Source organism: Psittacula echo (assembly GCF_963264785.1).
Source record: "Psittacula echo genome assembly, chromosome: 1".
Taxonomy (NCBI): domain Eukaryota; kingdom Metazoa; phylum Chordata; class Aves; order Psittaciformes; family Psittacidae; genus Psittacula; species Psittacula echo.
Window position 1 is genome coordinate 88,786,015 of NC_137735.1, and position 21,567 is coordinate 88,807,581.

Genomic DNA, 21,567 nt, shown 5'->3' on the forward strand with positions numbered 1-21,567 from the left:
AAGATAATGGTATCTCTAAATCAGAACCTTGTCTTGGTACTACATCAAAGGTACATACTATGTGAAAGGTTAACAGAAACCCCACATCACCGAAGCTAGTGAACAGCACACTACAAATCATACTGTTCCAAAGGCAACACACCAATTGGTTGAAACATTTGGACCCCAAGAGTCAGCTATCTCACATGGAAATGAAATACAAAGTCCTGCCTGCTCTGAGGTAGGGCACAGACACAGTGTATGTGAGAAATAAAGGAAGGTACCTGAAAAGTGATATTACTTCCCCTACTACTGCAGTACACGGAAAATTCAAAAACCACTACAGGAAGCGTAATAAAAATAAATGAGAGAACACTAAACTGACTGAATTAACCTTTGTCATATTTGATTCAATAAAGCTTCCTCTTTAGAAGCTATCTAAAGCTGCTGGAGAAGTTCCAATTTATCACAGAACTCAGCATCAAAATGATACTGGCAGTACAGAAATAGTTTAAAATATTCCTCTCCCATACGTACTGCAATTACCTTTCCTCCCTTTTAGGATCAATTAATCAAGATAGAAAAATCAAATGTCACTTTTGCAGCACCTGCCTTTCCTGAAAGATAATTTCAGTTGTATCACAACAGCCTTGGTTGCTTTTTGACTAAAGAACTGTTCAGTTTGAGTCCTGAAACAGAAAATACATTTTTTTTTTACTCACAAGTATACTCCAGATAAATGTGATTCATAGTCCTTTATAAAATGTTTCCCCTTGCCAGAAAAAAACCCCAACAAAATAACAGGAAAAGTGTCCCCAGATGGATTACAGAACAGTAAATGGGCCTCAATGGCATTTTTACTGTTGTTATTATTGCTTGACAGAGTGAAAATAGAGATGTCTTCAAAGGTGTCTTTCCCTGGAATGAGCAACTCAGCATAAAAAGAATTTATATGCTGAAAAGGTTACAGTCAATGTATTACAACTGTATATACAGTATCTCTTCATTTACAATGCTCTGCCTTTCCTAAGAAAGCTTAGGTTGTAAATTTTTTAGACTTCTACAGCACCATGCCCGATGGGGCCTAGAATGGAGATTTTGGATGCCCCTTTAAGGATGAAAAACCAGAATTACACAACTGGGTTTTGCTGTTGCCTGCAGGAAAACATATTTCTGCCTTCCTGCAAGGCCAAGAGGTAAAGCTGAATATTGCAGCTTTAGGTGCAGGAAGCAGCCTAGGACTGTCCTCTCTTCTTTTGAGTAGTATCTGCCAGGGCTAGAGAGAAAAAAGGACAAATTCCTGAGCATGTCTTCACTTTCCCTCACTCTGACAAGGAGGTTGCAACTTCTTAGAATCACAGAATCCCAGACTGGTTTGTGTTGGAAGGGACCCTAAAGCTCATCCAGTTCCAATCCCCTGCCACAGACAGGGACACCTTCCACTAGATCAGGTTGTTCAAAGCCCCATCCAACCTGGCCTTGAACACTGCCAGGGGTGGGACAGCCACAGCTTCTCTGGGCAGCCTGTGCCGGTGGCTCACCATCCTCACAGGGAAGAATTTTTTCTTAATATCTAATCTAAATCTACCTTCTATCAGTTTAGGGAGATTTGTCTTCCTGTTTCCCTCCTTCTAAGCAGGGACCCATCTCTCGAACTGAACCTCCAGATGATCTCCACGATGCCACCTTTATCAGACGGAAGATGGAGCACCTTTTTGTCTTCCAATAGCTCCTCCACACTACCTGTCTCTCCTCTTAACAATAAAATTTTGAGTGGAGCACCAGTTTGCAGAGGTAATGGGTTTTCACAGCCAGGGGAAGGTGAGCGCCAAGGATTATTAATGGTGTTCCTCGATCAGTTAAGGGAAAGATAAATGTGACACCGGCAGTCAAAATCCCTGAATATCTGATATCAGTGAGGAGTGGGTATCACTCACCAAAAATAGAAAGAGGGAGAGAGATTATATAAGAGGGGTTCCCACTCCGAGTTCCACCTCTTTTTGACCACCTCCATATCTAACACCCTTTCCAAGAGTGCTTAGGAGAGACCCAAGAGGTAAGTACCAAGAAAATGTTCCAACTTCCACAGCACAGGTGGCTTCGCCCGCTCCCGGCAGGAACCCAGGACCTTCTCCCGAAAGAAAGCAGACAAGGATATTTCTCACCACTCCGGCTCTATCCCCCTTCCCACAAACAAAAGACCGGAGACAAAGGTGAAAATCTCCCAAACACCGAGGAATGGCTTCACGCAGAGACCACTTCAAACGAGAAGAAAGGGCCATTAAGAGGAGGGAATAGGTGAACATGTGGAGGGGGGCTGAGGAGAAAAGGAGGGGAGGAAGTGAGAGAATGGAAATAACAAAACACAGAGGGAAAGAAAGTGAAGGAGAATGTGAGTAGGAAAGAAAGTGAAGGAGAACGTGAGTAAGGACTCGGATAACAATTTACTGAAGTGCTCAGTTGTGAACCAAAGGCAAAACCACCTCCTTAATATGTCACAGAAAGGACATTTCTATGCACAGACAGCGGATTGAAGTTTCCCTCTCTGGTGCGGTCATTAGGAAGATAAATGTGTCACACTTTTGTAAAGGACCCCCTGCTTTCTGCTTCAGCTTTTGGCGTGGAGGCTTCTTGTTGCTAATCAAAGTCTCCCTGAATTGCTTGCTTGTGGCAAGGGCGGGTTGATGACTACTTAATGTACTTGATCGTTTACTTAGTAAGAATATAATCGTTCTGGCGCTGGTGGAAGGGGGAGCTGATCTATACAAAAGCTTTTGTGCAAACAATTTGGATTTTGCAAGTAGTTCGGGCTGGAAAATCATCAAAATCTCAAAAAGAAAGAAAAACGTGTAATTCACCTCGCAGGGATGATAAGAAAAGGGTGAAGGGCCGAGTGTGAGACTGCCAGTTCGTAAACGCTTTTTATATTAGAATAACAGTTTTGAGTAAAGCTTGGTGGGTAAAAGCCCCTCGAAGTTTGCTAGCTGTCCTTAAAACGGATGCACTGTTGAGATTAGAGACGGGCCTCAGCCACTCCTCCGTGTTAGAGGCTTCGTAACCGGAGCGGGGCCGGCACCGGGATGCAGCTCACCGGCGGCGGGGTGGGGGAAGGGGGGAGGGTTCCCCTTTGTGGCTCCGTGGCTCCAGGAACAAGGATACCTCAGCAACGAGTTAGGGAAAGGTTCGACAGAACGAAAAGAAGCTGCGGGGAGTGAGGCCCAGCTCCGCGGCAAACTGCACCGGTGTGGACTCGGCAAGGCGGGCGGCGGTGTCCTGAACAGGGCACAGGAGGACTCCCTCCTCTCCCTCCCGCCAGCTAAGGAAAAGTAAAGGGATAAAGGGACATCAACTGCATAAGATCAGACACATCGATTTATCTTGTAAATAGCTGTGTATTGATGGGTCTACATTTAACCTAAGCGTAAAACAGACTAACGATTGGGGTTTAACCTGTGCTACACAGGAGATTTTCAGCTCCCCCCTCCGAGTGGAACCCCACTGAAGCAAGAGACCCGAGTAACCTGGGTACCGCCTTCACTGCACCTCCCACCTCCAGGACACCGGGGGAAGCACGGAACCCTGCTGTCTGTGCCCAGTCAGCATCCTGCTGTGTGTCCCGGCTGCGGTGTGTCCCGGGTCAGCATCCCAGCCACAGCTCCCCTTCCCCGCAGAGTATTTCCAACCCAGGGAGAGGGACTCGACGCCCCCATCAGTCTCCTTATTTGTCCTTGGAGAAAGCTAAACCTCTCTTGTATCTCAGAAAATACATAGAAACGGGGGGGGGGGCGGGGGGGGGGAAGTTCCATCGAGAGAAAAACGACGGTCCCTCCCACAGCGAAGAGTCGCTGCTTAAAAAAGAAAAGGAAGGAAAAAAACAGGGGACCCCAATGTCACCTCCTCCTCCGTCCTTCTGCGCTTAGTGGCATGCTAATGACTCACCTGTTATAGGTGAACTTGGGCCGCGGAGGGAAGGACTGGGGCCCGCACTTCTGGAACGACTGACAGAGCCACCCCAGTGTCGCAGCCGCCACCTCCCTCCCAAGGCCTCTCCCCGGCGGCCCCGCTCCGGGCCGGGGTGCAGCAGCCCCCAGGGGATCGGGCTGTGCCCGCCAGTCCCAGCGCGGGGAGATCACTTCCCCCCATACCCTGTATTTCCTGAAGCGGAGATGCCAACACTCCCGCGGAGATCTGCCCTACTCCCGGGCCCCAACCTTGGCTATCTCAGCCTAATGGCTCCTGCCCAAACTCTTGAGGACTAGCTGGACTATTGGCCATATTTCTTGTGAAAACTAGGCACAGTTGCTTGGAGAGGAAACAACCCTAGAAAACACATTACAATCCCGAAATCATCCTCGACGATGTCGGGAAGAGCCCGGTCCCGCCTAAGGAGCCCACCGCTGCTCGAGAGCTCCGCACCAGCGCGTTTGTCACCTCGCGTCTCGTTCCACCGTATCCCATTGCGAGGCTTCTGCAGCATATTGTGCATTACAAACAGGATCTGTAGGATTCGTAGGGATGTGATAATTAATTCAGTGAGGATGATGCTTAATATGGACTGGCCCGAAAGAAACGAGGTCTATCAGGAACGTGTGTGTGAAGGGGAGGGGGGAAGACAGGAAGGGGGAGATGTTTAAAGTGTTTGAACGGTAAGGCGAACGTTCAAAAGCTACGTTACATTTGCTTCCCGACCTCAAGAGCAGCTTGAAGCTTGGCATATGCTGCAGTTCCTTGCTCATCACCGACTATAACCGGGAAAGCTCGCCCTGCCTTACTAAAGGAAAAGCCTCTGCTCTGCACCAGCACTCTTCCACCGCACCCGAGGACTTGACCTTGGCACAACTCTTTTCTCCAGCCGCTATCACGACAGACTCTGGCACTGCTCCAGTAAGGCTTAGGCTCCCATCTCGCAGGGAGCGACCCCCTGCCCCCTTCGGTCCCCGCACAGGCGCCCATCCCCGTGCCCTCTCTTGAGCCGAACCCCCGCGTCCGCGGGCGACGTGGGGCTCTGCGAATGGGAGACCGGCAGCCCACGTTTGGGCGCTCAGCCACGCAGGGGTACGGAGCTGGCGCGGGTCCAGCCCTTCTCGGTGTGCCATCCCCGCGCGGCACTGCAGCTTGGTCATATGAGCAGAAATGATGAGAAAAGCACTTTTTAATCTTTTCGCACTTGCCTCCCTGTTCAAACAGTTGCAGGATGGCTATGACTGACGTGCTCAATGCTGAGGATATCAAGAAGGCTGTGGGAGCCTTTTCAGGTGAGTACCTCTTTTTCTTTTCTTTCTTTTCTTTCCTCTTTTCTCCTCTTTCCTCTCTTCAGCTTCCTATAGCAGCGCATTTCTTTAAGCTTGGGGAAGATTAGAGGATATTTCTAAACAAAATACCAATCGAAGATGGTTTTCAGAAGGACAGTGAAAGCCTGTCCGATTTATCAAGTCCAGGGCTGCATCCTCAGCAAAGTTGCCCTGCACGTTACAGAGGTGAAACACCTATTTCAAAGGAAGGTGAGCAGCAACTGCGGACAGGCTCCTACCGAGGGGATACTTTCAAGGGAAAAAAAAACCCTCGGCGAACCAGACTGGATTATATCCTGTTGCGGGATAGGGAAATGAGCCATGAACGCCGGCAGCTTCCCACTCACCCTTGAAATTGAGTTTCAGGTATCACAGAACTGCTGTTTCTCATTCCAAGGAGCTAAACACACGCTCTTTTCTTACATCTTATGTGGGATCCCTAGGTGGGCTTTGCTTTTTGGGATGGGGCAGAGGGCAATGGTAGAGCACTCACTACTCGACTGCAGAAGCTTTCTGCAGGACGAATGGCTGCCAGCCGTCCGTACTTGCCTCTCAGACTCCTCCGGGTCCCGATATTCCCTACCCCTCTAACTCACCGCCAGTCTCGAGCCGAGAGCACTCCCTCAGAGATTCAGCAGTCAAAGTTGCTCTTAAAGCAACGCCAAAAATCGTGCTCCGTGATGCACGTTCTCTCTCCCTATCCCTCCAAACTACCTGGCCGACCGCAGCACCGGGAGAGCCGCCTCCCTCCGTTCTGCCCTGTGCAGTGACCTTCCCGGGCGGACGGAGGCGCAAACCCCGCTGAGCCCGGTTGAACGCAGCAGCCCAGAGTCGAAAGGACCGACAAACCGCTTTGCTCCATCCGGCAGCTGGTTTTCTCATTAGCTCCCATTGTTCTGAGGCCAGCTCCAAGTCCCGGAGCAGATGCAATTAGCAGCAACTAATGACAGGTCTCAGTCAAACAGATCCCGAGGGACTGAGCCTCCTTCACTTTACGTAAGAGGAAAAGCTGTGGCCGGAATAAGGATGCATGGGGAAGAAGGAGGGGAAAAAACAAACAATCCTCCGCAGCACGTTTTGGAGGTCACTGTACTGGGTTTCTAATCCACACCTTCCTAATCCCCAGCACAGTCGTTAGGATACCCGGGTGGGACAAAAGCGGGTGCGGTTAAAGGACGGGAGAGGAGGAGCAGGTAAACTCGTTTATCTCGGCTCCGATATCAAGGGCTCTGTTTGTTTGTTTTGATTCTTTTTTGTCTCTTCCTCCCTGGAGATCGTTTCTGACACGGTCTCGCAGGCAGGATAGCGCACAGCACTCCCTTGCAGTGCCTGAGCTTACAAACCATCACTGCCCATACCTTTAGCGGTCCAAAAGCAACACTGATTTCTGATAAGTCTTCAGGAAAAACGAAACAGCCCTGAAATAGCCATGTGCTCTGTAACTCTTCTCGTCAGTGCTCCATGGTTGAGCAAGAGCGGGCTTTTTTTTTTGTTTTAAAGGGTGGAAATGTCAAAAAGTGACAGCCATGTAATATCCAGAGACCACTCTCAGATGACTGTTTTAGAATTAAATTTAGCCAAAAAAAAGGGGTTAAGGCACTGAAATGAGACCAAGCAGGGTAGACTTCAGCTCCCTACTCTACCACAGACTACCTGTGTGACCTTGGGCAGAGTCTCCATCCCACTGTAGCTCAGCTGTTCATCTGCAAAGAGCAGGCACTGTCCCTCTCCCCCTCTGTTTATTACAATTAGCGTCTGTGAAGCATGGAGAATTGATTACAAGGCGTACATGGAGCTCCTACACAGCCGGGCTCAACTGTGCCTCCCAGGATAGGACACGTAACAGCGTGGAAGGAAATCACGGGTATGTACTATGTTTTTCTAAGCAGCCCTCTGGCTTTTCATCTCCTATAGCTGCTGAATCATTTAACTACAAGAAGTTTTTCGAGATGGTAGGACTGAAAAAGAAGAGCCCAGAAGATGTGAAGAAGGTTTTCCATATTCTTGATAAAGATCGAAGTGGCTTCATCGAAGAGGATGAATTAAAGTAAGTCAAGATATGTCCTTTCTCAAATAGCCTCACCTTAAGAGTCTAATTTCCTGCATTTTTTTCAAGACTCGAGATAATAGCATACAGTTCAATCTTCCGACTAGTATTTGTGTGCAATAATCTGTTGTTTGCTTACTATACGGTCTAAAGCGTGTTGGAGGTAGCTAGTTGTAACTTTTATGAATGATCAATACCTTATTGCTAGTTCTTCAGCCAAATGCAGTTTCAGAGCAAAGCACTTGTCCTGAATGTTAGAGAAGGTCAACACTGGATTCCAACTCACATATGAAATTGGTGGTACAAATAAATATGAAATGAAACTGTTCGGGGGGGGGGGGGGGGGAAACGAACCACAACTTTCCTTTTTTTCCATGCCCCCTCTTTAGGTTTGTACTGAAGGGCTTTACCCCAGAGGGAAGAGACCTATCAGACAAAGAAACGAAGGCTCTTCTGGCTGCTGGAGATAAGGATGGTGACGGCAAAATTGGCGCTGATGGTATGTGATTAGAGGAGTGAACTTTGACAGTAACAATGAAATATTACTCTTACATACAAGAGCTGAGGAAATCTGGGAACCACTGGGGGCTGTGACCTTCTGAAGGGCACAAATTTGATTTAATGAAATACCAAGTCCTGCTACATTTGCCATTCCTTGCTTTAAGGAAAACAGGAGCTGAGTTCTGACACTAGAGGGGGCAACAGTTCATAGAAACCGAGATGCAGTCAAACCACAGCACCGGGCTAAGGACTGATGCAACTTCAGTGAGTTTAAGATTTCAAGTGGATTGAGGATCAGGACACTGAGAGTTCAAAGACTCAGGCTTGAATATAAAACTTTGAAAGAAAAAGCTGAGTACCAGCATTTCTGCTTGATAAAGAGTAAATAGGAAAGTAATGCATGACTTCACAAAGCAATGCTTTTAAAATTCAAAGTGCAGTCAGCCTGCTACAGGATTTCCATCCAGCTTTGGCTAGTGTTTAGGTGGGTCTTCACAGCTAAGGAAGCTTGTCATCTCCGTTTTACTAAATATGAGAAGTATAAGAAAAAACAACTTCTCCTTTTATAGCATTGCTTAAAAATGACTGTTTTCTATTCCCCTTGGGATGAATCAAATTAGCCCACATGCAAATTTTCTCCTTTTTTCTTTCTGTATCCCTGAGACACACTGGGAGAGACATGAAGAGATGAGTTTCTGACGTATTTTTTTTTTCCTCATTGCAGGAGATAGTAGCAGAAGTCTGTGGCCAGGGTATACTAAATCACCTAGACAGCAGGCAATTGCTGAGTTTTCACAATACTGATAAGCCACATGCTAGGTTGAAATCTAAAAAATGCCTAAACCACTCCTATCTCTCTCTGTCACACAGTCTCTGGGATTTGTAAAAAAAAAAAAAAAAAAAAATAAATAAAAATGGTGTCTCCATACAAAAAAAAAGCAATTAAAAAAGGAATAAAAAGCAAAATATTATTAACTAACATAGTCTCCTTATTCAGAAGCTGAAAAAATGACAAACAAAATCAGCCACTGACATATTAGTCATACATATCTGCCTGTTTGTAGCACCTTGCCATACCAGTGACTATGGCCCTTTTTCTAGACAAAAGCCTCTGATATCTCAGATCATGATTCTAGCATGGTCGCAGAAGAGCAAATGTGAAGCACCTAGGGGAAGTTCCTGCTAAACTTCAGCAGTGCTACTGAACCTGATGAGTGTGTCACCATTTGAAATTTCACATGCTTTAATTATATGGGTCCTCCTTATTCCCATTAAAATTAGTGGCAGTGGTACTAAAATCAGTGGGCAAGATTTTTCAGAAGAAAACTTGGCTCAGGTAAGTAAGCTTAGAGCTGATCCACCAACCTCACATCACATGTATTTTCAGTTATTCCCAGAAGGCTGCAAAACAAAAGCAGTATTGATTGGAATACAAGGACTATATTGCAGAATGATTTTGGCTTTTACAAGAGAATACAGCATTAACTTTTTTATTTAAGATTGACCATAACTTTTTAAAGTTGAAACAATGCTGAAAGCCAGTATGTTGTAATAAAGCAATACTAAACATTTCTCTTTCTTCTGCAAGTTTTACCCTTCCTTAACTTTGATCTGGAATTACACATTATAATCAATAATGAGAAGAGAATGAAAGGCTTCTCTTATTTGCCTCTTCTGGCTTGGTAAACAGCCCTACTGTACATCATTGGGGTTTTTTTCCATGTCTTAAATTTGACTTCAACAGCAAATTGTGACACTGGAAATGTTTAAAATACATGCAAAAATTCACAGCTGGGGCTGTGACCAAAGGATGAGGATGACACACATTTTCCAGCTTTTCCTTTGGTTCAGAAATCCAATTCCAGATTATAACTGCCTATGTAAATAAAATGTGAAGCCACAAATGTATGTCACATTTATATTCAGTATTGCAATACTGTATTTCTGTTGCAAACCGTTTGTTTGTTTCCCAGTAACTGAATTGTCAGGCATCACTAAATTATTATAGCCTAAATTATGCAGCCTTTCACAGCGATTAATGTTAATTCACTAGGTGGCCCCTGAATGCCCATATGGAGCACCCCTCCGGAGCCCATAGCAGTTGTAAGACCTGATCTTCATGGATTTTTTAACACCACAGAGCCATCTTTCTCAGACTTTTCTTCACAAATGTTAATCCCAACCTAATCAGACTTCTTCCAGTAAGGGTTACATGTTACAAATTGTCTCTCAGGTCTCCTGCTTTAAACCTTTTATCATTCCTGCAAGACCATCCAGTTCAGAAATAGTTTCTCCAGGTTACCTCCTGTCCAGTCAAGATTTGTAATTTCTGGCTGATCTACCAGTTTCAAAAAGCTGAAAACTTGCAGCCTGTTCATATAAGACATTATTATCTTCTCTTGTGTCTGATGTTAAGACCCTTCCGTCTTTCATTGATATGAACAAAAGACGACGAATGTGGGAAAAAAAAATGCAGGTCAAGGCCAAGTTACCTAAGAAAACTACAAACATTAGCTTCTAGATTAGCTTGGGAAGCGATGCTGAAGCTGCTTGCTCAGCTTCAGGAGAACATTTGTAAGAAAGAAGAGAAAAAGATCATAGTGAGGCTTTTAACCTATTTTGTTTGTCTGGACATGCACATCATGCCTTTCTGTTTCTTGGTACTAATAGACTTGAGAAAGTACATAAAGAATTTTCAAAGTTCATGCAGTGTAGACAGAACAAGTCCACATTTTTATCCTACTAAATCAAAATATTTTCCTTGACACAGCTCAACTTCTGCAAATATTTCAAAATATTTCAATTTTTTTCTTTAAACATTGTAAAAATGAGACATCAAGCATTCAGAATTACAGCTGGTAAGTCATGACCTTGCCACAGGTAAAAGACATAACAAAGAAGAAAAAGCTTTAGAAAGTCCTTTTGTTATCCCTCTTTGTGCTCTTGTCTCTTCTAACATAAATTAGTGTAAGTCATTACTTATGAATTTTGCTACACAGATTTGCTATTGTACCGATAATGTAAAAAACATAATCTGATGAGAGAAATCATTAGCCTACAACATGTACTCTGTAATTATAGCTGTCATTTCGGTAAAATACTACAGGGTATGCATCAGGCTGGTATATGTTACTGAACTATATTGAACACCTCAAAAGAATCCTCTTGTTTTTTGTTGGAGCTTTGACATATGACAGCTAGTAAATTTTTTTACATGACAAAATGGTCTAAATCCTTGCAATTTAAAACTATGAATTGTGCAAAGAAAGATAGAACTTAATTTTGTTTGGAAGGAGAATTACAACTGGAAAGGAGGATGTAGTCAATCACAAGGATTCTCTCCCTTGTCAGAGGCAGTAAATATTTACAAGAACAACCAATAGGCAGGGGTTAGTATACAGTGTCATATCAGAATATATATTTTCCATATATGAGTACACTTGGTAACAATGCCTCCACAAGCCATCTGTGGTTGGGCTAACCTTTATATGAAAACCACTAGTGAACTACTTTACAAGATTATTCAACTGGAACATCTTTGAAATATTTCAAGTATGTTGAAAAACCTGGGAAAACTTTAAAGCAGATAGCAGTTATTCATGAAGGAGTATTTTGTGGTTTGCTGGCTATCAGGAAGTACCCATGAAATATATTGCCATTAAGTGATAATATCACTATCATAATGTATTACAGAAAATATTTGGCTGCAAGTCTGAATAACCTTTTCCAGATATATTCCACAGATACAAATTATTATAAAAAGGATTTAATTCAGCTGTAGCAAGTATGACAGCTTGTTCTAATAGAATATGTGTAGTTAGTTTTCCCTTTTGGAAAGGCTTCATCCATTGCAGTTCATGTTTCTCTCTGCAGGATTTATTCACACAGTGATTTAATAATCATAGCCTGTTTCCTTTTCTGTGCAGAACAGTCTGGGTTTCTATCACAAGCACTTTATGTTATCTCTTAAATTCAGTTTGCAACATTTTCGATCTCTGTACCCACCGTCTACAGGATTTAGACACGTTTTGTGTTAAGTAATCTGCATCACTAATCCTAACTTGGATTTACATCTTTCAAAATGATGGATAGATTTGGATTTAGTTTAAACCCACTGACATTTTTATGTCTTACTCTGGTTTGTCAGCATTTGGCAGCATGTTTTTTGGACACAACATCATCAAAAGTGCTACCAGTTTGCACACACCAGTCAGTGAAGATCTCACTTGTTTAGAGTTTAGCATTTTTCAACTGAACATTAGAATGTTCTTCAAATGCCTAATTTTCATTTTCTTTCTTTTTTAGTTGCAAGACATTACTCTTCATTATGTCAAACTTCAACAATTTTCTTTTGAGCTTTTACAGATGACTGCCTCCCCTATTTGTCATGTTCCTCTCAGCTGATTATGTTAAACCCATAAACCACTCTCTCCGTATACCCTCTAATCCCTTTATCATCTTTGTTGCCCTTCTTGGGATTCCCTCCAGTCTGTCATTTTTCAAGCTCTGAGGCACACAAAACTGTGCAAGGTATTCTTATGTGTGACTGTTCCAAGGTTAGATGGAGTTACGTATTATAACCTCCTTGAGTAATGCAGTAGTCAGAGTGAGGTATGCCAGGCAGCTATTCACAGGATACAAACATGCCTTTTCCATGCTTTATCACCCTGATGAAAAGCACTACATATATATACACCAAAGCATAAAATAAACCCAAACTGAAGATAGATATATTTATGTAAATATTATTGATGTAACACTAATAAAAGCCACAGGGGAAAATCCTGTCCCTCTGAGATCACAAGAATTTTTCTCATTATCACTAGTGTGGTCAAGATGGGTTGGTGTGAGCTTTCTGTTTCTGTAATCTGTCATTTCCAGTCAATTTGCCGGTACAAAATTGAGTTTAAATGCAATATATTTATAATATAAGGACACAAATACTCTGAAAGACTCGTTAATGAGTCTCTTTGCCAAACTCTGATACAAAGGAAATTTATCTCACTGTGAAATTAAATTTCTAGCTCTTGCCTTCATCCCATTGAGATTTACAAAGGAATAACAGGGAGCTAATCAAGTTCTTCAGACGAATAACAGTGGACAGTCTTGACAGTCTGGCATGTATAGCATTTCTCTCTTACCCTTAAAAAATCCTTTCATTTCACTGTAAGATTTCCCAAGTCATACTTTCCCTTTAACTAACCAGGATTTCTTTGTTCTTCTGTTATTGTGATGTTTCTGCTACACCACTGACTCTGTAATCATTGTAATATGCTTCCTCCTCCTTTACATTTTCTTTTTTTTTAATATTTTTTTTTAAATGTTTCCTTTCTCCAGAATTTGCAACTATGGTGGCTGAATCATAAAGGCTTTGACCAATGCAAACCCTTCACCCATCCTTCACTGCCCAATTCCAACCACCTCCTGCTGGCTGCTTTGGCTCCTGTTCTATTTATTTATGTTATTTTATACTCCAGCTCTGTTCTCTGCAATCCTGCAACTCTGTAATTGTGCTGAAAGACACTGTTAAAATAATAAAGGTCACATCAATCTGGGCTTTATTCTCTCTCACTATAACTTGTTTCTTATTTCATGTAGGTTTGGCACACACTGAGAGAAAATTTTACTCTTTTTTGCTGACATCCCTGCAGCTTTGTCCCTTGCTAGGGTAAAGTAGGAAGAAATAACAGCCAATTTTTGAGATAAAACATGCATATAATGAGTCATTCAGCCCAAATTCTGAACTGTGGCAAAACTGACTGCATTATTTTTAAGCCATCCCTGCTAAATGGATGCATACTCATAGCCTGGAAAATCTCTAGTGATGGAAAATCTCTAGTGATGGCAATTACCCAACTTCATTTGGCAGTTTGTTCTTTTGACTTAATCAGTGTTATAGCTAAAAAGTATTTCCTAATATTTAACCTACATCTCCCATGCTGCATTTTGGTGATCAGTAAATTGATCCTTGTCTGTATCATTTGTTAAATTTGCCTGGTGCAGGGGGATTTTTGGATAAAAGGTTTGACAGGAATATCAGTTGGTGCCAATCATGCATGGGGATAACTCTGTAAAGTATTAAAAAGCGGTCATTTCTGAAACACAGGATATGCTTACTATCAATGTTACACAACTATCTAGGACAGGAAGAACAGAATACTCAAAAGAACAACAGTATGAATATCAGGAAGGGGGACACCAAGATTCAGGTGTGATGTTGCTGTTGATACTCTCACTGTTAAAATAGTATATAAAAATCCCATCAAAAACCATACTTTACCAAAGAAGTGAATACCTTTTCCTTTGATTTACATATAGGAAACTTAAGCTAAGGAAACGACTAGCCAACAGTAAGCCTATGACAGAGCCAACAGCAAGCCTATGACAGAGCCAACAGCAAGACACTTGTATCCCAAATCCCGTCTAGTAACTTCGGCATCAAGCTCATGCTTTTTATCTTTCTTTTTTTCAACATCTTCCCCACATCTTGACACAACATTGATTACTACTGCAAGAAAAAGGAAGGGTAGTTGCCATTTCTGGATTCCAAACTATTCCCTGCAGCAATAATACCTTATTCCATTCAGATTTATTATCGCTAATTTAGTATTTAAAAGAAAAATAACAAAATAAGGCTGAAACCCTGTCACCATCACATTGTACAGAATACTATTCTCTGCCACAGCAATTACCCAATGCTGCTCGGGAAGCCAATAAACACTCCCTAAAGCTGTTCTAAATTTTCACTCTGTAGTAACTTACACGGAAGACTTTCTTTGCTAAAGCTGCTGTGCTTTCAAAAGAAATCCCTTGGTTTTGCACAATGTATATACGGATCTGAAGAATGTATTGATTTCTAAGTATTCTAAGTATTCTAAATAAAGCAAATGAAAACGGACTGCAATGAAGCGATTTATTGCCTGTTTTTTGGTTTTTGTTGTTTTTTTTGTGTTTTTTTTGTTGGTTTTTTTTTTTTTCTCTCGGCAGCTGCTGACCTCACGTGGCAATAAAGCGTAATTACAAGAGTATACTGGGCTACAGGAAAAAAAACATTAGGAACCCACCCGTTGACGTATCATGAATCATAGAACCATAGATTCATAGAATGGTTTGGGTTGGAAAGGACCTTAAGATCATCTAGTTCCAACCCCCCTACCATGGGCACAGACACCTCACACTAGACCAGGGATAGAGCACTCACAACTTCTTTGGGCAACCCATTCCAGTGCCTCACCACCCTCACAGTAAAGAACTTATTCCTTATATCTAACCTGAACTTCCCCTGTATAAGTTTTAACCCGTTACTCCTTGTTCTATCACTACAGTCCCTGATGAAGAGTCCCTCCCCAGCATCCTTATAGGCCCCCTTCAGATACTGGAAAGCTGCAATGAGGTCTCCAAGCAGCCTTCTCTTCTCCAGGCTGAACAACCCCAACTTTCTCAGCCTGTCTTCATGCAGGAGGTGCTCCAGCCCACGGAATCAACCTAAAAATTGCTATATAAAGAAAGACTTTTATAGTCTCTTCCTAGTCTTTGAATCTGCAAGGATTTATATTTTAATTCTTCACTAGATAGCATGTAAGCTGAAATTTTACAACAACAAAAGCACAATAGAACAAAATGCAAGAAAGAAAAACCCCACTGCCATCAATGAGTCTAAATTGTATATTTTTTTTGTAGTACATTAGGTGAAATCAATAAGTTACAGCAACATTAACAGGGATATTTTACTGTCATAAAAGTCCAAAGACCCAATCAATTCCCTTATCAGTGTTTCTTCATGTTATTCCCTTAGTTATTCCTCAAAAAGCAACACTGAGTGCCCAATCTGGCCTGAAATTTTTCAGCTCTATAGTAATGGATAGGATGAAAAGAAATATCCTTTAATTTCAAACTAAAAAAGTTATAATGGGTAGAAAGACCTTCAAAATGTCATTGATACTTTTCATGATGACAGTACCTGACATTCTAAACAAGCATTTGCTCAGTTTATTCAAATATGCAACTGCTATACGTTTGAATTTTCTCATGCATAAGCAAGGGTGCAAAAAGCTTCTTCAACAAACATTAACCTTACATTTCTTAATTGGCACCTTACATCTTTTTTTCCTGAACAGCAAGTATTCCATATTTTTTTCCCTGTTATAATAGAAGTTATGAAAAGAACCCCAACTCCAGCCAACATGTTGATGAAAAAATATTAAATAATCAATACACATCTCTTCCTTAAATTCATTGCCAATGGTTTGTAGCAAGACACAACTTGATGATTTAAGATACGGAAGTTATGTTTACTCTCATGAAAAAAGACATTACTTGTTCTCATTGGTATTACATATTGCTAGGAAAGAAACACAGCTTGCTCTCAGCTACATCTCAAAAACAAGAGCCAAATCCTCACATCATAGGCAAGCCATCTTTTCCTGACAAATGACATCAGCATTTTAGGGAAGGGTTTGTACCAACAGACCATCACCAACTCTTAAAATTTCCCCAATCACCATTTACCATCACCAAACAATCAAAAAAAAAAATCATACTTGTTTATGCTTTAAGGGTCCTGCCAAGCTCTTAATGGAGTTTCATGGATCAGCAGTTTTCCACATGTCTTATTTTGGGAATCAATGGACTGGAGGCTGAAACACCTGTTCGCTTTGCAGAAGCTGAGCTAGGATTTATATTTACAGTCTACCCACTGGCCCTGCGCTCAATACTGCCCAATGTTCTATGATTGCTCCCACACTTCATTCACTTCGTCAAAGCAAAGCTTGCTTGTTTTCTTCGGTTGCCTTTTTTGACATTGCATCTTTGGGGGAGGAGGGAAGTAAAGACACTTCTACCTCATTTCTAAATACTTCTGAAGACTGGAAATGAAGTTCATGTGCTCCTTTCCAACAACACACACATAGTTTGTCAAAGCCTCTGTGTTATAGGATCTAAATATTAACAATACTCTGTCCAAAACAGAGTTAATATTGTTCTGGAATTAAAAATTGCAGCACTGCACACATTTGCAACAAGTTTTGACTCACCAAAATAACATCCAAGATTATGAATTTATACAAGGTTCACTGAATCCGTAAATTAGCCCACAAAATCTGTGTTAATGAGCATAAAACATAAAAGAACTTAATTTGACTCTGTAATCTCAGATTGACATTTAAAGCGGTCAATTTCTCTTTCATTTCTCATTCTTTTATTTATAAATGAATTGCAAATGAAAGAGAAATTTATATCATTCATACAAATGAATTTGCAAATGAAAGAGAAACTTATTTATATAGAAATTTCTATGGCAAGTGTTAGCACACCAAAATTCAGCTGTGGTTAAAGCATATGCTGGTATTCTTGTTCTACCACCACCCAGGAGCCATGGGTAACACAGGTACCAGAGCACAGGCTTTAGCAAATGCCAGTGATTAAAATACCTCCCCCATGTGCTGAACTCTATCCTTGCTAATGATGTGCTTGAACCTGAGCTGCTGCACCTTCATTCTGACTAAGTATTTTACCAGATTCCCTTTTCCTGAGAAGCACACTTTTTAGAAATCCCAACACTCTCTCCAGCTGAATATTTAAAATAACTTTTCTCCTAATAAAGAGTGAAAGCAAATGTGCCTAAAGGGGGTTAGCTGTGTGCATGAAAGGTCAATTGTCAAAACTTTCCCAGACTGTAGGCTCTCCTAATATGGGAGAATTACTCCACAAAGAGGAAGTGCATTTGCGATCAGTGCTCTTGTGGTCAAAGAAGTAACAAAGTTTAACAGAGGTTCATACACTTTTAAAGACAGAAGTTAATATAAACACGAATACTAGAGTCCCTTCTGGAGAGAGGCTCTTCATCAGGGACTGTAGTGATAGGACAAGGGGGAATGGGTTCAAACTGAAACAGGGGAAGTTCAGGTTAGGTATAAGGAGGAAATTCTTTACTGTGAGGGTGGTGAGGCACTGGAACAGGTTGCCCAAAGAAGTGGTAAATGCTCCATCCCTGGCAGTGTTCAAGGCCAGGTTGGGCAGAGCCTTGGGTGACTCAGTCTAGTGTAAGGTGTCCCTGCCCATGGCAGGGGGTTGGAACTAAAAGATCTTAAGGTCCTTTCCAACCCAAGGCATTCTGTGATTCTATGATTCTGTGATTCTCCAGCTACCAGAAAAAAATAGAAGTGACTGCAACAGCTACAACAAAAAATGGATCAGAAGAGCCAGACAAAAATACTGGAAGGCACTTACTAAAGCCCATGGAACATGCAGCTAGAAAAGATATTTTCTTCATAAATTCTTTTGGCCTTCCACCCAGGAAAAACCCAATGAAAGGATCTTGTCAAGTGTCTGAATCAGAATGTCCAGCTCTTATTGCAACAACACTTATTAATTCTAGGAAATGCTCATCTAAGCAAGTAATGATTTATGTACAAAACTGCAGTCGGTTTCCCTGGTGTTTCAGTGGCACCACGCTGGCATTACAAATGGGTACTTGGGCCTTCAAGTGGTAAGAACATGGTAAATCTCTGTTAATTCCAACTTTGCCCCTAGAGCTTCTTGACAGGTCATTAAGAAGCACAGGATCAGAGGACAAATGCTTAGCCTTTGATTACTGGAGGGAATGTCTACGGGTCACGGAAAACCCAAATGCTTCAGAGGCATTTTCAGGTTTTGGAAACGTTGCCTGGAAGGTTTTTTAGAATTCTATCATTTTAACCACAAACAAACTCCATTTGCTGGATCTTCAGAATGCAGTGCAGTTTTAAAAAAAAAAAAAAAGTATCACTAGAAAGATACGAAAATATATAGGTAATAGCAAATTATCAAGCACTTACTACTGCTTTAATATAAAGAGGCATAAGAATTATGTGGCTCTGCTAATTTTATGCTTCCTTCTGCAGATGAATAAAGATTTTCTGTCTTAAAACATCTGCATTTTCCCCCCCACCCCTTAAAGTAATTTTCAATTTTGCTGGATACAGCACAATCGCATCTACTCTTTCAGCTGCAGTGGGTTGTTGAAATTGAGCTATTGCCCAGCACCTGCTCTTAGTCAGACAGCTGAAATCAGAGGTTAGGGGAAAAAATAAAGATTTTATGTCATTGTAATGCAAGTCTCCTTTTAGCTTTGCTGCAGTCAGTGTTCAATTACGTTCTGTAACAATCGCCATTACCAGAGCCAGTGCTTTTCTGTTCCCCTCTGCATGAATTAACTTTCTTGTTCACACGTGATAGCCTTAGCAAAGCAGAGGAGCCTTAAGAGACATTTGCCCATAGATTTAATGAGCCTACGTCTTTTTTGGCCTGTTGAGGATCCTAGTGTTCAAAAGTATCTTCATTTTGAATGCTCTGAAGGAACGTAACTGATACCATAGAACTTAAATTATTTCTCACTGAAAGCCTGATAGGTCAAAATTAACCTGAAATTTTATCTAGTCTCTTGAATCACTATTACGTGTTCTGTGTTTTGCAAAGGCTTCACCTAACTTTTTTTCCTGGCTGCATCTTATTTTTACAAGCTCAGGATCCTTCTCATTCATAATTTCTATAAATTCACTGTGTAGCCCAGATGTCAACTGGTTATAATATAAATCATTATAATAAATAGACCTTGAAAAGAAAGGATATGGATAAGGTAAAAAGTTTATGCCTAAAAACTAACCTGTTAGAAAAGCAGAGATGATAGAAAACAGAGTGTTGTGAACTCCTGAAAAATTAATTAAGAGTCTTAAATATTTCTCTTCTCCTTCCTCCATTAAACCTCTGGGTCCTGCAGTTACATGGCTGCCACTCAGTTTTCAGCAAGAGGAAGAAAAATTCTAGCTATCATGCCTGCAGATAAAAACCTTGAACATTCAATCCCAAAAAGCATAAACAGAATATAAACCAAAACATAACCTTTTATTTTGTTAATAAATCTCATTACTTGAATGTAGTCTGTCTTCGAGTTTTTAATATAAGATATAGCATTAGTGTAAACCTAGCAGCTGCTTTCTCAGCAGACAGCAGCTAGAGATCCAAAAAAAGATTCCCAGCTGCTATCATAGCCATCATCACCACATAATGACTGGCATGCTGGAATTATGGGTAGCTCATTTAAAGATGTCATGTATTCATATATTCTGTATTTGACAGATTAACCCCTTCCCTGTGATGCAGAAGCATACTTAACGCTCACTTACCAGCATCCAATCACCCTATGCACGGCTGTGCAAAAGAGCATGACAATGATTGCTCCAATAATAGCTGAGAAAGGTTCAGGCCACACACAAGGCCACAGCAAGTCCTCAGTCTGTCACAGATACTCCCCCACAGAGAGATCTATACAACAGTAAGACCTGCTGTATGAAGTTCCAGATCCCTGATCAACTGCCCACATCTAATGCCTTAGTGTATATTGCTAAAAACTACATAAATATTTAGGTTTTGTTCAGAGAGCTTTTCCTTATGCAAGAACAAAGATTCAAGCTGGAATTTTCCCAGACATACGCAGAATAATTATTCCCCCAAATTCTCCTTATCTTTACCCTTGTGGATATGAATGTATCCTTGAGAAATACATCCCTCATTCCATATTCACCAGAAGAGAGGACGTAACAGCTACAATTAGCATATCCAAACCAAGTTTACAGCCTTGTAGAGGTACCTACCCAACATCTAATGATTTACCACTTTTCACTGATGCCACAACCACCATTAATTTCTAGCTTCCACTTCCCCAATGTAGTAGATCAGAAACAAATGACAGATATGCCAGATCAGTCAGAAGCGCTGTTGTTGTAACTGCCAACAAATCCTTTGGCTGATTCAACCATTCCATAATCATCTTACATTTCAGCGCACTGAGTCTCAGCCAAAAAGCTTTCCTAGCTGTGTCTCAGTCCCTACCACAAAAGAGCAAAATCTCAAGACCTGGAACTATGATGCTGTTATCAATAGTGACATAGAAAGCATCCAAATTCATACTTCTGTGCTAATAGCCCCACTCTGAAGAGAAACAAAAGGCAATTTTTGGGGGTGGCAAATGAAGTAGTCCTCAAAATAGACGAAGTTTCTATTTATTCTAATGCATGGGTAAAGTGTAAAGAATGGAAAGCTACAATAAAATTTACACATCCGTTCTTGCTGTTTTCAAAGCTCTTCAGACATGTCAGTAAACACTCAGTCAATTCTGTCAGATCTATAAAAATTTTAAAAGCTGCATGAACTCTGAATATTTATCCATTTGCAAGATATTTATGGTGTTGTTTCGTTCCTCAGTTTCCCTTTAATAACGTGAGATTTTAAAAAAGAGCTGATGAAACACTTTTTATTTAAGAGGTTTCTTATAGAAAAGTCTAATTCGTTTCCTCAACACTAATGCTCTCCTGAGAAGCATTGCTCACTCCAAGGAAGGCTACGTTACTTCCTCAGTAGCTTTTATTAAGCAGCACATTCAACTTACAGGTTGTAATCTGCTCAACTCTGAATGTATCCAGAATGTTTGCATCTACATATATCTATAGCTATAAAACCAAGTCCTGGGAATATTAATGAATCCTGTCTCACAAAAATCACTTTTTAACAGGTATGTGTTGTGAAGGAGACAATGAAGTGACCTGCACAGTGCCTGACAATCTGACGCACAAGCAATACTTCAATCTAAAAGACTGACCTTGGTTTAATCCTCATTGTAAAGCCTTACTTTGCTTCCAAAATTCCTTCCCATCCTCCTGGAGCTGCAGTTCCACCACCGCTGCCTGCTGTAGCCTGATGAAATGCAAGCTGCAC

At 41.4% G+C, this 21,567-nt stretch overlaps 1 protein-coding gene across 1 annotated transcript; it reads left to right on the plus strand.

Annotated features, from left to right (window-relative positions):
• The first annotated feature begins 5,158 nt into the window (after nt 1–5,158).
• Nucleotides 5,159–13,417, plus strand: PVALB (parvalbumin). The gene is made up of 4 exons (XM_080631516.1): nt 5,159–5,234; nt 7,185–7,317; nt 7,707–7,816; nt 13,156–13,417. Exons 1-4 carry the CDS (start codon nt 5,174–5,176, stop codon nt 13,182–13,184), a joined length of 333 nt encoding a protein of 110 aa, XP_080487642.1. The 5' UTR covers nt 5,159–5,173; the 3' UTR covers nt 13,185–13,417.
• The last annotated feature ends 8,150 nt before the right edge of the window (nt 13,418–21,567 follow it).